The 26,059-nt window shown below is 40.5% G+C and overlaps 1 protein-coding gene across 1 annotated transcript in view; it reads left to right on the top strand.

Annotated features, from left to right (window-relative positions):
• The window catches only part of Ell2 (elongation factor for RNA polymerase II 2), a 69,500-nt gene extending 50,766 nt beyond the window's left edge, over positions 1 to 18,734 (top strand). The window contains exons 5-12 of the mRNA XM_052743736.1: positions 265 to 524; positions 8,077 to 8,201; positions 8,368 to 8,452; positions 9,958 to 10,525; positions 12,608 to 12,674; positions 16,049 to 16,220; positions 16,987 to 17,031; positions 17,120 to 18,734. Of these exons, the coding sequence (XP_052599696.1) occupies positions 265 to 524; positions 8,077 to 8,201; positions 8,368 to 8,452; positions 9,958 to 10,525; positions 12,608 to 12,674; positions 16,049 to 16,220; positions 16,987 to 17,031; positions 17,120 to 17,236 (1,439 nt within the window). The 3' untranslated portion in view covers positions 17,237 to 18,734. The remainder of the gene's footprint in view (positions 1 to 264; positions 525 to 8,076; positions 8,202 to 8,367; positions 8,453 to 9,957; positions 10,526 to 12,607; positions 12,675 to 16,048; positions 16,221 to 16,986; positions 17,032 to 17,119) is intronic.
• Positions 18,735 to 26,059: the final 7,325 nt, after the last annotated feature.

Below are 26,059 nucleotides of genomic sequence, written 5' to 3'. Positions count from 1 at the left end.
ATTGTCCACATGTAGCTAAATGGCAAAAGTACATCTATAATACGTACTTACTTTAAGAAATAATCTTATTAAAAATTCCTACTCCATATTATAGGCAACTTCATTAGAATGCTTTCTCATCTTCCTTTAAAGTAAAAATTGAAATAAAATGACCTTTATTTCTTCTAGAAATAAAAAATTAGCTAAATTGGGTTATGGAAGCTAAAGGGCTCATTATATTATAACGCCCAGATTTGTAACCGTGTCTTTTTCACTGGACTGTAGGGAAAAGAGTGCAAATTCGGAAAGCGCCTCAAGCCATCTCAGATGCAGTGCCTGAGAGGAAAAGGTCAACCCCCATGAACCCTGCAAATACAATTCGAAAGACACACGGTGGCAGCAGTGTTTCTCAGAGGCCGTACAGGGACAGGGTTATTCACTTACTGGCACTAAAAGCCTACAAGAAACCTGAGCTGCTTGCTCGCCTGCAGAAAGATGGTGTCAATCAAAAAGACAAGAACTCCTTGGGAGCAATTCTGCAACAGGTGAGGACAACTAGAAAGAGGCGTCTGTGTGCCTTCTGGGGGGCTGGCTCTCTTAAGAGCACGTGATGGGTTGTGGGGTAGCTTAGTTGATAGAGTGTGCTCGATCCCTTGGACCTCAAAAGCAGGACATGCCTATATGACAGCACTCAGGAGGCAGAGGCAGGAGAATCATTACAAGTTTAGGATAATCCTGAGCTATAGAGTGAGTTCTGGACTGTGTAGGATCCTGTCTGAAAAACAGCAAATAAAACCTCTGCTTGCTCTCATTAATATTGTCCACTATTTTTGAGATAGGGAAAATTCATGTATAAATATAACTCTTTGATATTACAGGACATCTTGGGCTGTTTTTTTGGTTTTGTTTTTTTTTTTAAGATGGAGGATTGCTAAGTTTCTCAGGCTTGCTTTGAACTCAGTGATCATCCTGCCTCAGCCTCCTGAATGCTGATGGTACTGGTATGCACCACTATTCCTAGCTTAAGTCATCTTTTCTTTAGAGCATTTCATTAAAAACTGGTTGAAATGTGAGCATTGTCCTCTTTTGGCTAAAACCAATTTTGCCCAAAATTTCATTAAGTGGGGAAGTTTTTATTTGTTTTCATCTTAAGTCACCTAAACTGTCACCTATGTTTCACTGTTTATAGAGGCAAAGTTGTATAATGTCATATGTTGGTCTTCAGGTGGTGTAAGGCATAATACTTTTGCCTAGTGAATCGTTTAGAATGTGTTGTTACTTCCATATTCTTTGAAGCTCTTATTACTTAGTATTTTTTGGCCATTGTGTATGCTAAGCTCGGTCACTTGTTTTTATTAAGGGATAAGAGTGTTTCAAGAGCAACTGTGATCAGTTACTTTATAATCACAAGTTATAGTGTGAAGTAGTCTTACAGGCTTTTTGTTTTTCATTAAAGAAATATCAGATAGTGATTTCCTATATTTTTCATACTTCAGGTAATAAATGTAAATTAACATTCAGATCCATCATAAACAGAATTCTATTATTTTTTCTAAAAAAGTAATGACATTTTCAAAGTTGTTCTTAAATTTCATCATTTTTTAAAATTACATATTTTATCTGATACTAAAGAAATAATCGTTTTAAGTTTATTTTCAGTCATATCTTACATTCAAAACATAGTACTATGATGTTATAAGAGAAAAAAACCATCATCGTGGCACATAGCCCTTATTAAAACTAAAGAGAAAGGATAAAAGGGAAATTAATATGAAAGTGAGACAGAGTGTGTGTTGGTTCAGTATTCTGTTGGGGAAAGAGAGTCAGGTTGCATATCACAAAATACATGGTAAATGCATTTACAGAAAGTCTATGAATTACCTTCTAAGATAGAAGAGAAATAGGGAAAAGAGATGGAGAGTAGCCTCATAGAAGCTACTACTGTACCTGGCAGTAGTTCTGTGGTGTTGTGAGTATAGATAGCTGTATCTTAAAATGAATAAACTTGACCCTGAACAATTGGATATGAGAGTTAGTGATTGGGTTGTTTTGAAGAATCATTGAGTATAGTTTTCCTAGCTGTATATTTGAATATCCCAAATATTGAAATATCTTTTTGAGAAGTGCTTATGCCAGAATCGACTCCACACAAATCAGTGAAGCATCTGAAAGAAGGATGTGAGCACCAAATTGTATAAAGTCCTTGAGTAATTTGGGTGTTTGATATGAGCTGAACCACTAGCCTAGTGAAAACAGATAGAGAAGCCAGTAACACCTACCATTTTGGAAGCTTATACTATGTGCCAGGCACAGTATGGCTAGGCATTTCGTGCACATATCATTTCATCTTTAGAAGGAAGAAAACAGACACATACTAAGAACTTGGACTTAAGCCAGTTACCCATACATTCCTTATCTGAACATTCCTAGCAGCTAATACAACTTCTGCTTCATGAACTGACCAAAACTGACATTAAAAGGAGTAGAGTAACAGAATAAGCAGATGATCAAAAAATTGGTTATTTTGTCACCAGCTAGTTAACAAACATACTAGATAAAATGATCAGTTCTGTTTTGCCAGTGCCACTAGATGTTTTTGCTGATTTGTTACTTACATTGTAGTTTTCTTTGAGCACCTTGTGAGTGTTATTAATTAGAATATACTTAATAATGTACTAGATGTGATTTAAAACTGTTACCATGAAGTTAGTATACGAATATATAGCTTCCTTTTCCTTAGAATGACTTTTCCTGGAAAACCTTTTTAAAAAAATCAAAAAACTCAGTAAACGTGAATCTTAATCTTAGGATGTTTTAGTCAAGCTCACATTCATTGCTCATTCATTCTGTTTATTTAGTACAGCTGATTCTCTGTATCAACAGGCTGTCCACCTATGAACTCAACTAATTGAAGACCACAGTTTTTTAATTGCATCTATTCTGACCATACATAGACTTTATTCTTTGTCGTTATTCCTCAAACAACAGCATATAAGAACCCTGTAGATAATATTTATATTTTCTTGGTTGTTGTAAGTAACCTTGAGGTTATTTATAGTATATGGAAAGATACATTAAATCTACATAATTAAATGGGGTCATCCTTTTTTTTTTTTGGTTTTTTCGAGACAGGGTTTCTTTGTGTAGCTTTGTGCCTTTCCTGGAATTCGCTTTGGAGACCAGGCTGGCCTCGAACTCACAGAGATCCACCTGCCTCTGCCTCTCGAGTGCTGGGATTAAAGGCGTGCACCACCACCGCCCGGCTGGGGTCATCCCTTTGAACACAAGGGATGACTGTCCCTGGACTATACCAGATAACATTGTAGGTGTGGAGTCTCATGGTTCTCATGGAGTCTCAAGAGATTTGCTTATAAAGGGGAAGTTTAGAGAACCTCTATCTCTTAGTTGAAATAAAAAGCAAAAGACAAGAAGAGTCATCATTTCTGGAAGCCTGGTAGAAGGGATGGAGACTACTAAATTTCAGAAGGCATTGCAGATCAGATAAGGAGATTATGTTGAGTGAGATGGGAAGTAGCAGTGGAGTTTAAGCAGCAATATACTATAATCTGATTTATACTTTCAATAAGACCACTCACTTTGTGTCAAGGATGGCTTTGGGGGTTGAGAATGGAAGAGAACAACTACTTAAATAAATCTACTGCAGAAGTCAAGGTATGATGTGTTGGCAGCTTGGTCTGGTAGAATTGGTTTCATAGATTAGAGATACGTTTTTGAGAAAACCTTCTAACAGAGATGAAGAAAAGAAAGGGGCCTGCAGTTGTAGCTGGAGTTTTCTCTCCGGGTCCCGCTGAGTCCCGGCAGTCCGACAGCCCACTTATAAAATAAACACACAGACGCTTATATTATTTACAAACTGTATGGCCATGGCAGGCTTCTTGTTAACTGTTCTTACAGCTTAAATTAACCCATTTCTATAAATCTATACCTTGCCATGTGGCTCGTGGCTAACCGGCATCTTCACATGCTGCTTGTCATGGCGGCGGCTGACAGTGTCTCCCTCACTCAGCCTTCCACTTCCCAGAATTCTCCTCTCTCCTTGCCCCGCCTACTTCTTGCCTAGCCACTGGCCAATCGGTGTTTTATTTATACAGAACGATATCCACAGCACTTCCCCTTTTCTTTTCTTTTTTTCAAAAAGGAAGGTTTTAACTTTTACATAGTAAAATTACAGATAACAAAACAATTACCAAGCAAGAATTACAGTAATAATATCTAGTGTACTTATAATAACTAGTTTATTTGGCAAAATTAAAGAAGATATCCTATCTATCTTATATTTGTGAGTCTAAGGTTTTATATCTAACTTATCTTTTATCGTAACTAAGGAAAATTGTAGCTATCTAGCTTCAACTACATCAAAGACCTCAGAAGGATATACTATTACTTGAGAAATGGGAGAAGGATGCAAGCAACTTTTGGGAGTCTTGCAGTGTAGAAAGAGACAGCTGGCAGCCTGGACAGTCATCCAAAATTCTCTTGTAAAGTTGGGGCATCTGTCTTTAGCCCACAGGCCTAGAGTCTCTCAGTCACTTTTTTTAATGTCCTGTAGAATGTCTGGCAGTTTCCTCTGCAAAGCAGGAACCTGAAGGACCATTTTGTCTAGCAAAGTTCAGTGGTCACCTTTTTATGGGTCTTGTATGTCCAGTCGATCAAGCAATCCTGGCAAGAACAGTTTCTTGCCCAAATGGCTATTTTTGCCAAGGTGAAGATAAACTCCATATGGAGTGTCTTCGATGCCCATCCTCCTCTCTGAAGTAAGTCAGTGCTGTCAGAAGCAGACATGTTTCACTGTCCAGATAGTCTAAATTTTTAAAATATTTTAAATGCCATATTCTGTAGGTCTTTGAAGTATTTGAAGATTACCTATCTATCTGAAATATATCTATGTATACCTAGAAGACTTAACTAACATGGCTACGAGTATGATTATCATAGATAACTAATTATTAATCTATTTTTAATTCTCCATTACAATTTTAAATGAGCTGTACAAACATAACACCTTCAACAAGAGTAGAAATATACACACAGTATAACAAAATTAACTTTAAGTTTGTATCAATAAACTAAAATCTATACCAATGTAAAACATTTTAAACAAGTTACTCTTTAAAAGTAGGTTCATTAATCTATCCTTTCATCCTATCATATCTATATCATATCCCCTTTTCTTCTTTAGAAAGAGATTGCATTTATAATCAACCAGATTTAAATAAAATACTGGTTTTTCTCTGTCCCACACCAGAGGGCTCTTCTGATTTGGGACATAAGAATCTCTTAACCTTTTTTTTTTAGCAATATGTCTGGGTTTAGAAGGGGAGTGAGCCAATTCCATCTCCAAAGCCAGCTTGGTATATCTGGGAATTTGGGCGTAGCATCTCTTACTACTTCCTGCTGGAGGGGGGCGCTGTATCTTATGGGGACACAAAGAAAATTTTAGGCTTATGGGGTAGTCCGTGAGGCTGTATTGTCTGAGCCAGTTGCCTTGAAACCATTTTGGATGTTGGATCATCTGGGCCATGGTGTCATTGGAGACCTTTCAGGGGGTCTTGGTTGGTCAAACCTGATGTATCTTAATCTGGAATAAATCCATAGCCTCTTGCTTTCTGTGGAAACAAAAGCAGAGCCTCCTTTCCAAAGCAGCATATCCTTACATCCAAATTTTGAAGTCAAGGTACCTTTAAAGTATACATTTTAGCATAACTCAACAGCTTTTACAATCAAATGTTTTTCTTCAGTTATGAATATCAAAGACAACATAATCCAGATTCTCTGTGTGATAGCCATCTTTACGTGGCTTATTACCTTTACTGTTTCTTTAAAGACTTTATTTTTAAAAACTATTTGTTTATATAACTATATATTCCTTTTTCTCTCTCTTTCAAGCCTACGTACATTCTTACATACATTGTAAACTATTCCATCTGAATCAGTCTTATTGTGAACCTATTGCTTTAAACTGCAGCATTCTAAGACTGAAACAGTGTTGTGGCTGCTGGCTCCACCCACTTCAACTTCCCAAAATGGCGGTGGTACATTTTCCATCAGCTCTGGGAGCCATCAACTCTCAGAAATAGTGGGTCTATGCTTCTATCAAAGCAGCGTGTAGCCCAGAATATATATATATTAGTAAAGACTAATCTACCACACAGCGTAATGTGCCGCTAGCAGATGCCTCATTCCCACCATACTGCAGGTCAAGCGCAAACACCAGGAACCCACCAGTAGCTCAAACCCGCGTTTTGTGGCCTCTAGCTGCCCATATGAGACATGAAGCAGGAACTTGGTTTTGGCTCTGTTTAGAATTGCTTATTAAATATTCTCAGGTTTAAGGTGGAAACTCGAGCCGTTGGGCGCCATTTGTTATGAATAGGTTCTGACTAGAGCAGTTCAGTGGATGTTGAGCTACTGATTAGAGAAGTGCAGGAAAGGGACAGGTGTAAGGGTTGTGGTGGGTTTGGAAATGTTGATTAGACATGTCCAATAGATATCAGTAGGTAATCGCACATAAGTATTCAGAGGACATTTGGAGCTGGAGCCATTCATCTAGGAATTAGTGTATAGATCGGGCATTGTAAATTTTACCGTTGAGCGAACTCGGGAAGGAGAAGAATGAAGAAAATAGAGCAGAAGACAGTTACTGAACACATCCCCATATAAGGCATGAGCACTGGAGACTTAAGAAAGGTCCTGAGGGAAGGGTAATGACCAGGAGACTGTCCATACACAAACCTCAAGAGGTGGTTGTGGTGGGGATGTGGTGTTACTTTTGTACATTGTCAGAGATAACAGAAAAAGAAAACCATTGTTGTGTATATTCCACTTCAAAGGAAGTCTGGTTTGCATCTTGTATTCATTTATTTACAAGATTGAAAGGCTGCTTTATGACAACGTTAATACTAAATTAGTGCTCATATGAGACAAACTATTAAATCTGATAGTACGTTTTAAAGGCACAACAGGAAGTCAAATTACTGAAAAGACCATTCCCAAATTTATGGGATTTTCTAGGCTTAAGAAGTATTTTTGGTGTTTAGGAGGGATACTTGTTGAGAGGGATAAGAAAGGAGAATACGGGATCAAAATGACTAAAATTCATTATATAAAATATGAAACTGTCAATAAAAAAATTTTTAAGTACTTTTAGTTTGGCCTAAGTCCATAGATTTGTGTAGCGAGTAGATTATTGACCTGGACATTCTAGAAATTGTAGTTAAGGGGTAGGAAAAGATTTCACTTGGGAATAAACCCTCTAACAGATATCTGAGGAGCCTTTAGTTTGTGATTTACTTTATTGGTTTGAGGGGACTTCAAGGACCTTGAATAAATAGTTCTTCAGGAAAGTTGGCAGATAAAAGAAATAAACTTGATTATCATAAAAGAAGTAAAGAGCAGGATTATCAAAATTGGTAGTATTTGTAGAGATACTTTGTGCTGCTGGCTGAGAAGCTATAACTTGCCATTAGGGTCCTGTTCATTTTCTGCTTAAATAGAAATGGCCAAGGATTTTTATTGTGACTCAGCAGCATTGAAAATGACTCAGTGGGTCAAAGTGCGTCTCTGCAAGCCTGGTTATTAGAGTTGATCCTCAGAGCCCACACAAAGCTGTACAAGAGAACTGACTCCACATAGCTGTCCTCCTATGGGTGCCATGCTTGTGTTAGCTTACAACATTATGTACATACAAACATCAAATGTTCAAGTAGACAGATAAGAAAGAACATGAGGATTTTTGTCCTCTTGAGACTAGATTCCTTCACTCCATATAGTGTTTTCCAGTTCCATCTATTTTCCTGCAAATTTCATTTTTCTTAACAGCTGAATAAAATTCCACTGTGTGTATGTGTGTGTATGTGTGTGTGTACCACATTTTCATTATCCATTCTTCAACAGAAGGCGGACAACTAGGCTGGCTTCATTTCCTTTCTTATATGAGTACAGTAGTAATGAACATTTTGCACAAGTGTCTCTGTGGTAGGATGTAGGGTCCTCTGGATATATTCCCAGGAGGATCATAAAAAAGATTTATATAGTCAACGAAAATAGCTAATGCTCTGTTTGCATCCTGTGTTCCAGGTGGCCAATCTGAATCCTAAGGACCTCTCCTATACCTTAAAGGATTATGTGTTTAAGGAGCTCCAGCGAGACTGGCCGGGTTACAGTGAGACAGACAGACGGTCATTGGAGTCAGTGCTCTCTAGGTAAGCTCCTTTTTTCTTCCCCTTTTGTCTTTAAAATTGGTATAGATATTACTATATCCGGTCAGTGGTATTTAGTGTTGAGGTGGGAAAGAGAAGCAGGGGTAGTTTTCTGTTCCGTGTGTTTCAGAGTCCTCTTTATTACCTGGAAAATGTGTTTCCTTTACAGAAAACTAAATCCATCTCAGAATGCTGGCACTAGCCGATCAGAGTCTCCCATGTGTTCCAGCAAAGATGCTGCCTCATCTCCGCAGGTATGTCAGGAAGTTACAAAATCCTAGGCCTGCCCTGCAGCTCAGCACTCAGTCACTCTCTAATTTGTAAGTGAGGGAAACTACATAGGACCTGCCCAAAGCCCAGAACTCATTCACGGCCAGGCTTTCAGTTTTGACCTCAGTCTAGAATAGAGTGTAAAGACAGTGCTGCACTGCTTGAGGGCTTAAAGCGAACGTTGCTTGTCACTTTCAAAATTTATTGTAAAATTTTCTGCTTTTTAGTTTGGTCACTAATCCAATTCTCAAGTTATATGGAAAATTGAAGATATTTGATTTTATCAGAAATGTGTCTGGAAGAACATTCTTGTGGAAAATACGTTTGGGGCAAATTAAAAAATGGTGGCACGTTTTAAATGTATTTTCTTAATTTTTTTTTCAATTTGATCATAATCAGAATCATCTCAATGGGACATTTCAGAGAGTTCCCCTATCCTGAGTGTTCTGGGCCAATGTTGTCAGACCCCTCCCTACCACACCAGGATTACTAACACAGTACCTCCTCTCTCTGTATCCTCCTGAAGAACTAGGGGAAAGCAGACAGATGTGTAGGGAACACAAGCAAGAGGCCAACTATGTGTCCACTCAGAGGAACGCAGCCAGAGGACAGCTAAGTAGGCCCATCTTCAGGTGTCAGTTGTCTGTGGAGACTTAGTTTTAATGCCAACTACTGTGTAGCTATTTCTACTCTGACCAAATCACATACAGGATGCTAAAGTGAAAACAGAAATGAATTAATGGGTTGATTAACTATTATTTTCTTATAAGCCACAATACAAAAACATTTTAACTGGTTTGCAATTTTATACTTTTCAATTGTTCATTTTCCTTTGTAACTTGTATAGTGTTATTGTGAGTACTGGATTGAGCTAATACAACAAGATTTTTAAAGTATATCTACCCCATTTTAATGAGCCAGTCTTCATAGACTTAGTTTACAACATTGTGAACATATATGTGCTGTGAAAACGTAAAATGGCATATCAATACCTAGCTGTACTTAGAGAAATTAATGTAAAGAGAGCTAGTTCACATTGTGATGTGGGCACACTGCCCTTTACCAACCTTACTAGTACAGAGTCAGATGGTGCAAACTGCACCATCTCCATTCACTTGCTAGAACTAGGCCAGCTGCAGCTAGCGTTGAGGATGGTACTTCTATTTAGTACTGTACGAGTGGCCTAATGCACATAAATCAGAATAGTCTCTGGCAATTAGGGTAGCCTGCCTGCAAGACCTAAAAGCACCATTTGGCTCTGTTCCCCATTCTGCTTTTGACAGAACTAAAATTGGATTTCTTATTTGGTTGGGGGTTCTTAGAGGGAGTGTGTATGTGTGTGTGTGTGTGTGTGTGTGTGTGTGTGTGTGTGTGTGTGTGTGTGTGTGTGTGTTGGGAGAGGTTCATTTTTGAGTAAGCTTAGAGTAATAGTATGATGAATAAGGCTGCTCAGCTGTCAAATCTCTCCCTTTTCTCTCCCCACCCACAGAAACGACCTTTGGATTCAGATTTCATTGATCCTTTGATGAACAAAAAAGCTCGAATATCTCACCTGACTAACAGAGTCCCACCAACATTAAATGGCCATTTGAACCCCACCAGTGAAAAATCTTCTGCAGGCCTCCTACCGCCCCCTGCAGCTGCTGCCATCCCCACACCCTCACCGCTGCCTTCAACCCACCTGCCTGTCTCAAATCCTCCTCAGACTGTAAATTCCAACTCCAATTCCCCTAGCACTCCAGAAGGCCGGGGGACTCAAGACCTACCTGTTGACAGTTTTAGTCAAAATGGTAGCATCTTTGAGGACCAGCAAGACAAATATACCTCTAGGACTTGTCTGGAAACATTACCCCCTGGCTCAGTTCTGCTAAAGTGTCCAAAGCCTATGGAAGAAAACCACCCAGTGTCTCACAAGAAGTCCAAAAAGAAGTCTAAAAAACACAAGGAAAAGGACCAAATAAAAAAGCATGACATTGAGACAGTGGAAGAAAAGGAGGAAGACCTTCAGAGAGAAGAAACTGCCAAGTTGAGGAACTCCAATCCGAATCCCAGTGAAGGTATTTTACATTTGTTTAAAAGAAACATCAAAAAATGCTTTCTGTGTTACATGAACTGGAGGAGCATGAGCTGTAGGTGGCGTTCTGTCGAACAGTGCTTTTTAAGCAAATGACCTTCTATTGAATTAATCTTAATATTGTGCTTTTGTAGCACATTGTTTTCCTCCACCTTGTAGCTATCTTGTCAATCTCTCTTTAGCCAAGTATTAAACATGATTTCTTTATGTAGATTTATAATGGCATTTTAAAATGACTTTACCATTCTCCAAAGACTCCCCTTTGGTGCTTTTTCCTTCTCCGTCATATTGTGTAACCTCAGTGTAACAGGTACATGCCATTCTTGAACTAATTTAAACAGATACACAATAGGCAATAGAATTATCCATTTCCTCCTTTTTGAAAAGCCAGAGGTACCCCTGCTGTAGTTAATATTAGCACAGAAAGACTGTCAAATTCTTTGTAAAACAGGCAAGCTCACATCATCGTCATTTGCAATGAAACTAATTTACTTCACAAGGTTCCTGGCTATTATTAGCTTGATAGAGATTGAGTATTTTTGTTAGTAAATTAACATCACTTGTTACTCCATATCCTGCTCATAACACTGAAGACCTGAAATCCTGAGGTTTAACTGACCATCTCTGCTGAATGGAAAGAGCTGTCATTATTTTCTCTTAGTGAAATTTGCAGAGGACTTACAGTAAGATACAGTTGACCTGGATTGGGTGTATTGCATAGCAAAGCATATCTCTTGAAGTGTGTAGATCAGCATAATAGTAGATAATGGCCCAAGTATAAGATGTTTCCCCCCACCTACACCACTCTTTGTACTTGAGTTTGTCAAGTCAGGATAAACCCTGAAGTAAAATTTCATGTTTACATTTAATAAGCCAGATTCCAGAGTACCTCTCCTTCCCACACTTACATCCTTATAGGGTGATCTGAGTCATTCTAGTACCAAGAGAACTGGATCCAGTGTGCTGAGACTACCACAGAAAGTTGTATGTTCTCAGGGTTAGAGATCTGGATAAACAGACCTACTGTCTTTAGATCCTTCTTTTGTGTATGTAGGAAACGTTTCAGAACCAAGTATGATCATCACAAGTGGAAGACAGGTCCAGACCCACGTCCTTTGTACCCGTTAGAACTGGTCAGCCATTTATGGCAAAGAAGGATTCTATACTTGATGCTCTGCCTTGAAGACTCAGGCTCTTGTGGCCCACCTGAGTCAAATTTGTATAAGTGAACAATAAGCCCACTGAGGCTATGTAATTTATTTAGTGTATTTTATCTTTCAAAAGACTGAGAAATTGTCAGATATTCGCATTTGTTTTATAGTGGACATATGTTTTGCCAGCAAATTAAAAGTTTGAGTTATTAAGTGTGCTTTGAATTAAAAAAAGTTACATTAATAAAAATATTTAAACATAGCCCCTGGAAGTTGTATGTTAAGCAGTGTAATACTGAGAATTTACCCACTTTTAACAGCATTGCCATGAGTAACTAAACATTTTTTGTTGTTTTCCCTAAACTCTGTCTAGTACTGTGAGAGCCAAAGGTAAGAGAAGTATGAATCCACATTCATTAATGCCTTGTTGTGAATTGATAGGAAAATGTCCTATCTGGTCCCACTACCTAAAAATACACTGACTCAAACAGGCTGCTACCTGACTTATTATTTCTTCTGCCCTGTTTGAATCTCATGAAGAGTAGATGTTGCTGTAAAATTTGTATCTCTCATTGTCTGGCTGCATCTGCCACCACAGTCTTTGAATTGCCAGGCAGATGCCACAACTGTTGATGAAAGAATAGCAGCTTGACCTTGGGTTAAGATGGAATTCCTTTGCTGTGCAGAGACTGCAGTAGCCGGGGTGCGTGCAAAGCCTGGCGTCAGCTCTGCTGGCTCTGCTCACAGGCCTCCATTGTTGTGTTCCATTGTGTTCCTTGTTGCTCTTGCCTATTGAGGTGGAAGAAAAGAATTTGAGGAAAAGTGTTCCAGATGTTTCTAATCTATTTGAAAGTTAGAGGCATTTGATAACCATTCTGGTTGATGAACGCTCTGATTTTTTTTCCCCTTCATAGGAGTTAAAGAAGGTTGCACTGCCTCCATGGAGCCTTCTTCAACAATTGAACTCCCAGATTATTTGATGTAAGTTTTCCATCTGCCAATGGACAGAGCTGTTTAATTTTAGAAAGTTTGCAAATTCTTTTCCCATAATTTGCAAATCAAAAAAGTAAGAAATTCCAGAAATATGAGTCCTGAAGCCACCTCTGCAATGGAAGACTGCCACTAAGCCTGCTGACTCCAGGGCACCGCTGTCTTCAGGGGCAGGTTGTGCCTCCTGCTCAGAGCAGTGTCCGTTGGTTTGTAAGTACAGGGAAGCTTGTCTTTGTTCCAGGGCCAGGCTGAGCATCATAACCTCCAAAGCTGACAGTTAGTCCATCAACGCACAGCCCCTAGAGGGGCCCAGAGTGCTGTAGAGTGCTTGACTTGTGCGCTGAACAATACAGAGCAGGCATAGGTTCATTTTTATGTAAATAAAAGTCTTTTTCTCAAATTAATTTTAAGGGGAAAAACTAATAAGTTAGCTCATTTCACTCTAGTACCAGGTATAAGTTTTTCTTGTGACAACAAGTTGCTAAATGCTGAGCTGGGAATGTTTTTGTAAGTGCTTATCACAGAAATTATAACTTGGACATATAATTCTAGCTTTTTCATACAATAAAAGACTTGTGTAAGAAGAAAATAATTAAGTTGCTAGTGCCTGGAAAGGGGAGCATGGCAAAGCAAAAATCTCTGATAGCAGATAGCTTTCAAAATGAAACGAATTTGCAAACTAGGTACAGCATAGAGCATGAAGATATGATCGAGCTATCTGCACATTTTTTTTCTTTTCGTGCCATCTCACAGTAGGCAAAGTTAGGAGATACTTTGAACCTTGCTTCTTGCAGAGGAGAGAACAATGTAGCTGGACAAAGCTGTCACTTCTACATACCACCAATAGAAAGCTACAGTTGCTGGAGAATGAGAAAACATGGTGCTAATTATCACCCCTCAGCTAACCGGGGCCTGAGGAACCTTCCTCAGTACTCTGCCTTAGGTGAGCAGCCAGCCTGCCATCACAGACCCACAGACCCACTGCTGAGGGCTTTCACCCTCTCACCCACCTGCTTCTCCTTAGACTTGTGAAAGTTGAGCCCTGGAGTAGCACAGCATTCTCCTGTGATAGATTTTAAATCCTTTTATTAGTAGTGATATATATAAAATAGTGTATCCTAAAACTTCTGCCATGGATTCAAAGCTCTTGCCATGTTTGCCAGCCTAACTGGCTGACTGTTTTTAAGAAGTGTTTTAGGTTAGTCCTGATGTGTTTATGTAGGCTTTCAGCAGGAAAGTATAATCACTAAGAAGTGTTGGTCCTCCGCCTGAGTGAAGCCTTGTATATTTGTCACATTTCTAAGGCTTTTCTTGTGTGCTTAATTTGCTTAAATAAAAGCACTATCTTCTACCCAAACTAAAAGCTTAAGTTTTATACCAACCAGTACAGCTAATTTCTAAAATAGCAGGAACATTTCCAGAACACAGAACTTATCTCATAAGAAAACCAAAAGGAGACTCAATAGAACCTCCATCCATGGTCAGTCTTTGAATAATTCATATGTAACTGCAATATTACTAACTTTTATATACCAAGAGTGCTTTTGTTGCTTGTATTTGTGCATTTTTACTCTGTCACCTCATTGAAAACCAACTGCAAAATCCTAAGAATTTGTTAAAAATATTGGTTGTTAAAATGCCAGTATCAAACAGCAACACAATTGTTGGCCTAGTTGGTATTTTTCCTTAACAAAGTTGTTAAATAAAATACTAAAGGTCAGATTTTAACTCAAGTTTAGATTTAGATAAAATACTAAAGGTGAAATAAATGTGTTACACAATGACTTAAACCTGAGTTTCAAGATTGGCTTAGTCTTTATTTGTACATGCTTATTCCCAGGATCCTCATTCACCCTCAGGGCTTCCTCCATTGTGTTATAAGACAGCATGTCTGGGGAGGACCACTCCCCGTGTGGCTGGCAGCATTCCTTTGCAGCTGAGACCAGCCGGCAGCTTAAATCAGCACACTACCACTGTCTCAGTTACACTTAGAAGACCCAACCTCCACACTGTCTTAACTCAGCAGAAATAAAAATATTAATGAGGCCGCTCAGTTTGCACACTGCGCGTCACTTTTCTCACTTTCCCAGCAAGGCATCTGTGATACAGCAACTTAAATAAAACTGGTAGGATTATATAAACCATCTGGAAAGGCCCCAGTTCCAAGATGTACCACCAGAAGGCCCAAGTGTGCACCTCAGGATGGATCCTGCAGTGCTCACCAGCTGCCCGATCTCAGTTTTTACCCAGAATAATCAAGGAAATTGGGCCTTCCCTGGCAGGAAAACAGAGGGCAAAAAAGAAGGCAGAATGTGCACTAATGATACTGCTTGTTTTACTGTTAAAATGATCTTGTAACTGATTTCCTCTGAATCACCCAGCATATGGTGAAGATGGCCTTTACTTACTGGATTCTAAGAACTAGTCGCAGCTTTGCGGCATCCTCTTAAGACAGTGAATTAGACTCAGCAGCACAGTGCTGGCCTTCTGTTGTGTAAGTGTAACTTAGTGTTAGAAAGTGCTGGAGGGATCCTCTGCTTTTGGCAGTGCACACTTGTAATCTTAGCACTCAGAAAATAGAGGTAGGAGGATGGGGATTTCAAGGCCAGCCTCAACTACATGGTAAAATGGAGGCCAACCTGGACAATATGAGGCTATCTCTCCAAAAACCCAACAGGGAGGTCTAGAGAGATGAGTCCATGGTTAAGAGAGCATTTACTGCTCTTCAAGAACTAAGGTTCAGTTCCCAGCATTCATATTCAGTGGCTTATAGCTGTCTATGAGTCCAGTTGAAGAGGATCCAGTGCCCTGTTCTAGATTCCATGCGATACCAGGCACACATGTGGTACACACACATACATGCAGGCACCCAGATTAAATAAATCTTTCTTTATCTGAAGGGGGGTATATATAAAACTAGAGAAACTTTCTTTGGTAGAGGGCCCCACTCTCTGTCAAAAATGTTTTCTTTAATTTGCCTAGTTAGAAATGTCAAGAAAGGAATGGAGAGAGTAAAGCCCAGGATCCTGGCCCAGCCTTGACTTGAGTGCTCAGTGGCAGTGTGGCATTCTCTTGTTGCACTTCCGTGACGGCTAACAGATGGCTCGGTCTCCTCCGCTGTGGTAGTAAAGTCTGAAAGAACACTTTTCATTTTCCGTGGTTCCCTTTGAACTCCATTGCCGCTAGGATCTTTTCCACATTCCTTCTCCATGGACACTCTTGAGGGCTGCTCTCTGGGTGCCCTGGCAACAAACCAGAGCAGAGTGGCATTCAGTCACTGGAGACACATGCAAGAAGACGGCGTCCCAGATCCCTGCCTCCATGCCTGTTCTTTCCGTTTATCCTGTTTCTCTCTCTTTTATTAGAAAATACATTGCTATTGTCTCCTATGAGCAACGCCAGAACTACAAGGATGACTTCAATGCGGAGTATGACGAGTACAGAGCTTTGCATGCCAGGATGGAGACTGTAGCCAGGAGGTTTATTAAACTGGATGCACAGCGAAAACGCCTTTCTCCAGGTTCAAAAGAGTACCAGGTAGGTGGAATGTTCTTGGACTGGTTTTCATTTCTCACCATCCCATTAGCCTTAGAGCAAGCTGTCTTGCTTTAGGAAACAAATGTACTTGAAATAGTTCTTAAGTAAGCACAATAGGGGGGAAAATGTATTCCATTATAATATATAATGTATTGTGAAGCATACAAAACACAACTAAGTAGAGTATGTTTTCTGCAATTGTAAGAGACGCCAATGTGTTACATTCTAGTAACTTAAATCGTTATTGTGTTTCCTGCTCTCATTAAATTTAGAAGAAATCTTAAGTTATTGAATAATTAAAATATAGTACTGTGTCTTGCTTTTAATGATAGTATCAAACTACCCATATTATTTTGTACTTTGATTTTTCTTTCTACTGGTACAATGCTTCATAGAGAATTTTTACATCAGCCCAGAAAGCACTTTTTGTTTGCTTGCTTGTTTGTTTGTTTTCACTGTCCTCTTGATATCCCTTGTGTAGCCAGAGTGGCATTCCCATAGTGTGTATTGTCCTTTGCTAGGCAGAGCTGCTAGCCTTGTGTCTGTCTGCATCATAAGCTCAGGCAGATAGACCTGCAGAACTTGTAGAACTGCTGAGTCAATTTTGCATTTGCTATTTTGATAGCTTCTGCCAAATTGCCTTCCATAAAAATGTCCCAAGTTACATCTCCTCATCAATATTTCCCATACCTTGCCAGATGCCGGTTAGATACTGTACTGCCCCTCAAAGGTCTTCTCTTCTCATTTCTAATTTTTAATTTTGCAGAATGTTCATGAAGAAGTCTTACAAGAATATCAGAAGATCAAACAGGTGGGTATCACCACTGTGCCACCTGGCCTGCAGTGAGAAGCACTATAGATTCTGTGACCTAATTCCTCACTGTTTTCTTTGTCTGCAGTCCAGTCCCAATTACCATGAAGAAAAATACAGATGCGAGTATCTTCATAACAAGCTGGCTCACATCAAAAGACTAATAGGTGAATTTGACCAACAGCAAGCAGAGTCATGGCACTAGAACTCTGTTTGGACCAGAAGATGTGAATAAACTTAAACTTATTTATTTAAAATTCCAGATGAGTTGCTCTAGATCTAAAAGATGAAACTTTGCTTATGGGAAGTTTCAGTATTAGTAAACTTGAGTTACTTTTTGTCTCTTCATTCTACTTTGCTTCCTTGAATTTTGAAGCTGCTTTCTTTTTCTGGGCCTCTCCCCCACCCCCAAATTTGTTTTAATAGAAGCAATTTTTTTAGATATTGGGGATCCAGTGTCTATACTTTAAATCAATTTTTCCTTGAAAACTTGTGTTTGTCATTAGATATGATTTTTTAGGTATCAGGGATGCAATGTCCACACTTAAGAGTTGCTTGTGTTTAAAACAAAACAAAACAAAACAGTAATGTGCAAGGTGAAATGCTTTTCATAAGCCTATTTTCTGACCTTTCTTAATGCAAACTCTTTGCCTTAAATGGTAGAATATTTAGACATATGCACAAAATTCAAAAAAATCAAAACATTGTTTTGGAGGGTTGAAAAATAGAAAGTTGTGTGAATATGTGTGTAGTTTCCTATGCACATACATACATACATACATACATACATACATATGGGCTGACTGGCTCTAGAGTGTTAAATCTGCCCTGCAAGTAAAACCCCCCATTGCAATGACTGCCTTAAGGTGTTTGCTAGTGTGTACATCGTGTGGTTAATCAATAGCTACACTGCTTCCCTGTGCTAACAGCCACAGGAAGCACACTGTGGCCTACCAGCGTCAGAATGCGTGTTGTGTTCAGCTTGTATGTCTGCAGAACCGATGTGGATGTGAGCTGTATGAAGGTAAAAGGCTGCTCCTCAGTAGGCCGGACGCTCAGGTTAAACAACTGATGAGTGTTACAGTAGGTTGTTGGTGTTTGTTTGTTTGTTTGTTTGTTTGTTTCTGTCAAATTGCTCCTTCTATTGTAGAAGACAAAGCATTTCCATTTCAACAGTTTGTCAGCTTTATTAATGTTGGGCAAAAAAATTGATATGTTATAAAAATGAAACAGATCTATAGTTTTGGGGCAAAATGATAAAATTAAATGTGTAGGTAACCTATTTATATACTGCTATAAAGTATTTTTTGAAGAGAGATATGCAAAGAAGCTATTACCTACATCAGATGTATATTTAAGAGATTTTTTTTCATCCTGGATACCAGGACTATAAAAAAAGAGTAGATATATTTAACCATAACATACTGTGATTCATCAAACAGCACAAACTTTCATTTCATGGAGTTTATCTGTTAACGTTGATTTAAACTATCTCGTCTTATCATGTGGGAACATAAGTTATGTGGTCAGAATATAAGGATTTTGAACTAATGTTGATTCAGGTTGTGTTGTCTTGTATTGTCTTTTCAAAGTGCTGCCGGTTGAAAAGGGAAGCATTATGTTTACAAATCTGTTTTGAAATGTTTGCCAAAATTTTGGTAGTATCTTTAATAAAGATGTTTGTCTCCAGCATCCAAAAAAAAGTGAGTAACTGTGTTGTGTATCACTGTAAACTAAAAAATGTTAGTATTGAGGTCATGTGACAGAATACGTTGATTAACTTTCTTCTCTGGAGTTTTTCTGAAACATTAACTGGGACTGGAGAGAAATCTCAGAGGTTGAGGTTGAGAGCACTAACTGCTCTTCCAGAGGACCCGGGTTCAATTCCTAGCACCCACATGACAGCTCACAACTGTCTGACTTCAGTCCAGGAGCACACAATGGTGTACTGTAGCTAGAGTTTTCCTGCCTGGCCCACAGGCAGGACAAATCTCTCTCACCCGCCAGTCCCACAGCCGCTCAAACCGGAACAAGTAAACACAGAGACTTATATTGGTTACAAACTGTATGGCCGTGGAAGGCTTCTTGCTAACTGTTCTTACAGCTTAAATTAATCCATTTCTATTAATCTATACCTTGCCACGTGGCTTGTGGCTTACCAGTACTTTACATCTTCCTTGTCCTGACGGCGGCTGGCAGTGTCTCCCTCACCCAGCTTCCTGTTCTCTCAATTCTCCTCTCTGTTAGTCCCGCCTATACTTCCTGCCTGGCCACTGGCCAAATCAGTGATTTATTTATTGACCAATCAGCAACACATTTGCCATACAGAACATCCCACAGCAGTGTACAGACATACACACAGGCAAAATTATCTTTTACATAAAGTAAATTTTTTTAAAAATTGGCTCATGTATTAAAAGTGCAGAGGCCTTCTAACTCCTAAGACAAGATCACGTTCACTCTGTAACTCAAGACGCCACTACACAAACTTCATCTCTGTGTAGCATGGTCCTTCTAGAGAATTCCATTGAGATCCCTGGTGCTCTTTGACCTCAATATTGGTACACCATTATTAAATGGACATATATCTCGAACTTTCGAGTTTACAAAGAAAAGCTGAGTTGTGGCTAAATTAGGGCCTCATGTTACCACAGCAGTCTCCTGAGGGACATACAGAGTCTATAGGTAATGACTTCAATGGGATACTCTAGTGACATGTTTGCCTTTTAACCAGAGATTGCTGCTGCTATTTGCTATGTTTCTCAAAAGGGGGCTTCTTAGATGGCTTACGATACCCACACTAGAGTCCCTTGGGAGGGCCCAGGTATCTGCATTTTCACAAGGTTCCTGCAGTGACATTTGCAAGCTGGTGTATAACAAGTCCGTTGCCTTGGGTGTGTAGCTCTAAATTTTAAGTCCCTTAATCATGAAATCTTGAATTTATAGACTCCAGCTTTAACAGATGTCCAGTTTGGATTAGGTATAAGACTACCCCAGTTTAATCTATACTCTAGTTTCTAAACGTTTTCTGAGGAAATAATACAGAAGAAAGGAAAGGCCTCAGTTCAGCACTGACATTAACATCCGCAGCTGTTGGGTCAGCAGTGACTCTGAGTTTACAAGGTTCCTCAGAGAGAAATGAGGGTCCTGAAGTCATCCTTTTGTCAGCAACCCTTCACCATCAGACATCTTTGTGTCCTCAACCCTAAAGTAAAGCTGTGGTGGAAGTTTCATTACATAAAACTTTGGAGAATTCAGTGAAAAGTAGCCACCTAAATTAGGTTATTGAATATCTGCCCAATACAGAGAATGTTTGTGGAAACATTGCTTTTCATACAAGAGTCAATCCATTTTGACTGACTGCAGAGGGGGCAAGGCAGATAGACTTGAAGTTGGGAGGTGGAGTGTTGGGGTTTATTGAATGCTAGGCCTATCCTTACCTGTGCTTCTGGTTTCACTTCTCAGAGGTTGTACTGGGAGGACAGCAGGTAGCTCTGACATTTTATGATTGCCTAATTCTCAAGTTGGGAATCCAAGACATGTCATTTTCAACTTCTGCCTGCCTGATTCAACTGACCCACCAGGCTACTTTTTCCTACTATGATTAGATTATTATTACAACATGGGGCTTGTAAGTGGACAATAAGTACTCCCTGTCTAGGTCCCTGAAATGCAAGAGAGAGCTTCCTGAAAATGAGCCCACATGATTAGCTGGCTTGCTTGCATTAGCCGGCCTAGGACTTGTTGCCTGGCCTTCAGACTTGGTATTTCCCCAATGGGCATACAGCTAATTGTGTTTGTTACATGGTCGCCCTGCTCTGCCTCACCACTCTCACTTCCTGCTGTCCAGTACTAATTGTTCTTCCCATCCCAAGGCCTTCCTAAAAGGCTAAGAACAACCATTGGACCACTAGCTCTATGCTCCACTTCCTCACTCTGCTGAATCCTTATCCTGACTCTCTCTGCTTGACCTTCCACACTGATATATGCTCTCTTGATTCTGTTTCTCCTTCATGGCACTTGTCACAATTATAACTGGATACTAGTTGTATTCTTAAGTTCCAACAGAAAGGACACTGTCTTGTTCATTACAGTATCTGCAGCCTCTGGCTTAGGGCATGACATAGAAATGGTGCTCACTAATGCTGTATTGGAAGAATGAGCAAGGCAGACTCTTCACAGAGGTCGTGTTTAACACTGAAGTGGAAAAGGTAAGGATTATTGCCAAGAGTCCATGGTCATCCAGGAGGCTATGCCCTACTGCTGCCTTCTCAAAGTCAGGATGTAGGGATGTAGGCATTGGTCACAGTGGCAGGTTGCTGCCTGTGGCCCTTCCTTTTGTTGTGATTAACTGGATATTTTCAAAGGGGGCATTTCTTTCCATTTATACTTTCCATTCATTCAGTTTCCTTTGGAATCTGAAATGAAATGGTTTGGGGCTATTTTTTCATTGGCCACACTTGCAACTTGCATATAGGTTCTGATTTTATTTTCCAAATTTTTAATTTTTTTTTAACATTTATGTGTGTGTGCACATGTGTGTGCTCCCACAGGTGCACATGTAGCAGTCAAAGGACAACTTTGAAGAGTCATTTCTCTCTTTTCACTATGTGGGTCCCAGACATTGAACTTAGGTCATCAGGCATGGCAGCTAGCACCTTAACCTGCTGAACTATCTAGTTGGCCCAATGGTTTTTCTCAGTAGCTTTCTCTCATCTCTCAAGGTCGTGGTAAAAGATAACAGTCTAAAGTTGGTATGCTAATTTTCCAGCATAATCCCAGCATCTCTAGCAATGTTTCTTTAAATTCAACACATGATTTTATTGACATTTATTTTACATTTAGCACTTGCTCAGCCTTCCAAATGGTAGACACTCTGAGGATAATAGGAGGACTCTGGTGTTTCTGTAAGGCTAAAGATAGTGAAACCCGTCAGTCACATTCACCAAAAACTGCCTTCAACTTGTAATTGATGAAGCTTAGTGACAGCCCATGGCAGAGCAAGATGTGGCCCCAGGTAGGGGAACGGCTGCCACTGGAAGCTGACACACACACAGGAGGTATCCCAGACAAGCACAGGCATTTGGCTGCAGTGGTGCAGAGCATGGAGTTAAGTTAGACAGGGCGGCTGAGAATCCAGGCTCTGCTACTCACAAACTACAGATTGTGATCCAGTGGAACAGGCACTCACAGGTACACATAAATCTTTTTTTAAAGTCATTTTTTTCTAAGTGACTTGTTGCGTGTGATTCTCGTTGTACTAATGGTCAAAAAGAATTCCCAACTTGCACAAAAAGGACAGAGTTTAAAAAGCCTTTTTATTTATAAGCACAGTGCTTCTTACCACCTCCTTGTAGAGGGTCCTTAAGAGGGTTCATGGCAGGTGAGATGCCTTGGGGCAAGGCTGCTGGGAAAAGGACTCCTTGTATCTGTAGTCTTCTCTCACAAAAGGAGTTCATTTACATCAGACTTGCCTAGGAGAATCAAGAGGGTCTCCAGGGGTCTATGGACACCTAGACTATAGACTGCATCTAAGAACAGCTGTGAGGGACACTAGGGACTGCTGGCATGCCACTGCAGCATCCCCCCTCATCCTTCCCTTCTGTGCTGTTGACAAGCCTCTATCGCTGCAGGAACCAATTACCACCTCCCACCTGCTCCTCCCTTCTCTTGCTTGAATGAACAACTCTGCTCCTCCACTCTGTCCATATGCATAGCTTAACATTATTTATTTGTCTTTGACTAAAGATAAAGGCTTACAGATAGTAAGAAGGCCACCAGCTCAGAAACAGGGACTGCAAAGCAATACACCAAAAGCTTAGGTAGCAATTGGAATGCTTTGTAGGCCTACATCCTGCCATGAACCTTAATTCTGGAATTGTCAACAAGTGACCCAGGGCAATTTGCCTCAACTCTGGCCTTTCTGGCAACATAGGATATGATGATTTGGGATGGATTAGCAAACACTGTTGAACTGAACTAGAGTGACTGAATACTGTAATCCTAAAGCAACTTTGCTTGGTCTCACGTGCCCCACTGTAAGCTGCCTTCAGAGAGAAAATTGTGGCAGGTCCCATAATTTCTCCAGAGCAGCTACCTAGTCTCTTATAGTATGGGTCTCATTTCAGTACCTTATAAGTCCAGTCTTGTATAATAGCCAGAACTTTTATAGTGTGTTTAAAATAGAGCCTCTCCTCTCTTCCAACTCCAGCTTGCTTTAGGCTAACAGCCAAGCACTACTTGCCATGCCCTCTCCTCTTCCCATTCAGCTTGCAGCAGGGTGAAAGGAAGGGGCAGGTGGAAGCCATGGGGCAGGAGAGGTCTTGGATGGCAGCTATGAAATTGCCCTTGGTTTCATCCAAATACTGTCAAGTTCTTGGGCATTTCAGACCTTTCTGTTGCCTCTGGCTGCTGGCCAAGCCCCTCCTTTGGCCATCCTTGGCAGTCCCCATTCCCTCCTCCCCCAACACCCTGCATCTTCCTCTCATAGGCTATCTTTGGCTTTGGGGGGCAGGAAACTAGACATCTAAGACCTCTTTTTAAATAACTAGACCATCGTGTAAACTAGAGAAATGATATCTAGGTTCTCACCCTTAGATAAGTACTTTGGCCCTCACTAAGGATGCAGTAACTTCTCAGATGCATCACTACTGTGCTATAGACTTACATCAAAGCATGAGTCGCACACCAAACTTCAGAGTCCCTCACCCAACTTGAGGAGTCACCAATCATTCTTAGAGGCCATCATGAAGCTTTTCCATTCTTAAGAAAGAGCATGCCTTCCACTGTCTGTGGAAACCTTTAGGAAGTCTTTAGTATTCACTGACTTTTCAGCTCTGTTCCTTAGACCAATGAGAGGAACCAGAAGTGAAAGGGAGGGATACACCCTCTGCCAAGTCCTCTAAATGTGCAGAGTCTAGCTTCTATTATGGAGTTAGACAGAGATAGATGCTGTCATCTTGGGACATCAACAAAAACTGTCAGGAAGTCCTCTGATAAGCCTTGTTGCATAATTTTTTAGTTTAGTCTGTGTTTCAAATATTTATGTGGTCCTCAGTTTTGTGTTTGGGAACAGGAAAACATCACTGGACAAGACAAATGTGAATTCTGCAAAATTATTCCGACTGTAGTAAATGTGACACAATCGGGTTCGGCTTTGAGAATAGAAATAAGGGGCTGAGCAATGAAGGAACATGCACACCAGGCAAAGGAAGCGGCATGAAGCTAATGGCAGGAGCTTGGGAAGGGAGAACCAGGAAGAAAGAGACCACTTGGAAAAGCTGTTAGCACCCAGTGTCTGTCTACAAGCCATGGCAGGCTTTTCCTCCTGCTGTTGGTTTGTTCCTCTAGAGCTGCTTCACCTCTGTTCAGCCTTTCTGGAGAGGTAAAGCCAGAGACATGAATGCTGCTCTCCTGAGGGCCAGACACTTCATTTTCTGGCCTGATCAGAGGTGTTTGGGTACTTCAGCTTCTTATCAGGTGGCCTTCTTGTGTTGCTAATTCCTGCAGAGGAAAGCTTCCAAAATGGACTGCTATCATTTTAATGGGCCAATGAACCTCAGCTGGCCCAAGAGGCTTCACATAGAAAGATGTGGGCAGGGGAAGGCTGGTGACTTCCTTTCCCAGGGATGGTCATGATGCCTGTCTTCCACGAGGTGAGAGCCTGGTGCATAATGAGCACACAACAGCCAGCTCTGCTGCTGCCTTCTCTAGGTAGATGCTTCTGGAGTTAGAGCAAGAAATCTAGGCCACACAGAAAAAGAGAATGCCTGCATCATTAAAACTGTCACCGATTCTCTCTATTGTCAGGAGCTGGGCCATCTGTGTGATTATGTTATTGGTGGGAATATAGGATACCAGTAACCAAGCAAGAAGAAAATGCCAAAGGCTTGGAAGAGGGGAATGGCAGTATTTATTTACCACTTTGACAGTGCTCCTCGGACATCAATTGATTCTTGCTTTAAACCATCTTTAGTGTGAGGTGGAATGACCTACGAAGAAGAAATGGGCCCCAAAGGGTTATATTGGATGAGACAGGCAAGAATACAGGCCAAGTGTCTCTACTAGACCCCAATTCCTGTAAGCCTGCTTTCAGGGTTTGTCCTCTGACTCGGTGCCAGTCCCCAAGGTGGGACCCACTAACACCTCACAGGCCACCAACATTCTTCCTCTATGAAGTTTAGTTTTTCCTGAGGAAAACTGAAGTACACCGTTTCGGCAGGAGGTAAACTTTCTGGGGCACGTCCTCCCCACTGCTCTGTCCCCTCTCGGAGGATGAACACCTGCCTCTTCTGGACTGCAGCCCTCTTCTGCTTCCCAACCCTTCCCCTGAGGCCATTCCACAGGTCACTGACAGCCCTCTAGGACTCCTGCTAGTGAGTAACCACATCCACCTCCCTCACCCCACCTGGTCGTGCCCTGCCTAGAAGTGAGATGCCACCCTCCATGGCCGGCTGGTTTTTTACCTGTTGGTGCCAAGTATGGCCACTGCTGCTGGCGTTTGTTGCATTATATATTGGAACCCCTTCTGCCCGAAGCAGAACTCTCCACTGCTGCTCCTTTGCCTTGATGGTTGCTCTGCGTTCAGTTACAGCGTAGCTGACCGCCATACTCAAATAAGTGGCATACTCTTCTCACCCCACAACTGTAGTCCATGAAGTCTTCATTTTGTTAACTTTCTTACTTGGCAGTATTCATTGTTAGCTATTCTAAACCCTAGGTAGGAGATTAAAGATATATAGCTTTCATGTAATTTTTTTAAAAAAAAAAATTTTGTACTTTTTTGGGTTTCCTTTCTCTAAAAAGAAAAAAGGAAAAGTTGCATCACAGAGAAACTCCAGAATGATCAGTTGCACCATTTCCTGTGTCCTATGAGGTCTGGCGTGGTGGTGACCTAAAATTTGCAATGGCTGTATATGATGGTGATTACAAGGGTTTTTCTGAAATTGCCTCTTCGTTATCATTGAGTGTTCTCCACAAATGCCTAGTTACTTACAAACACATGGCTGTGGTTAAATAGTTCGCATCT

The sequence above is a fragment of the Peromyscus californicus genome, unplaced genomic scaffold, assembly GCF_007827085.1.
Source record: "Peromyscus californicus insignis strain IS unplaced genomic scaffold, ASM782708v3 Scaffold_18__1_contigs__length_77618521, whole genome shotgun sequence".
Taxonomy (NCBI): domain Eukaryota; kingdom Metazoa; phylum Chordata; class Mammalia; order Rodentia; family Cricetidae; genus Peromyscus; species Peromyscus californicus.
The sequence above is the reverse complement of the archived record's forward strand: the minus strand, read 5'-3'. Positions and strand labels throughout refer to the sequence as shown.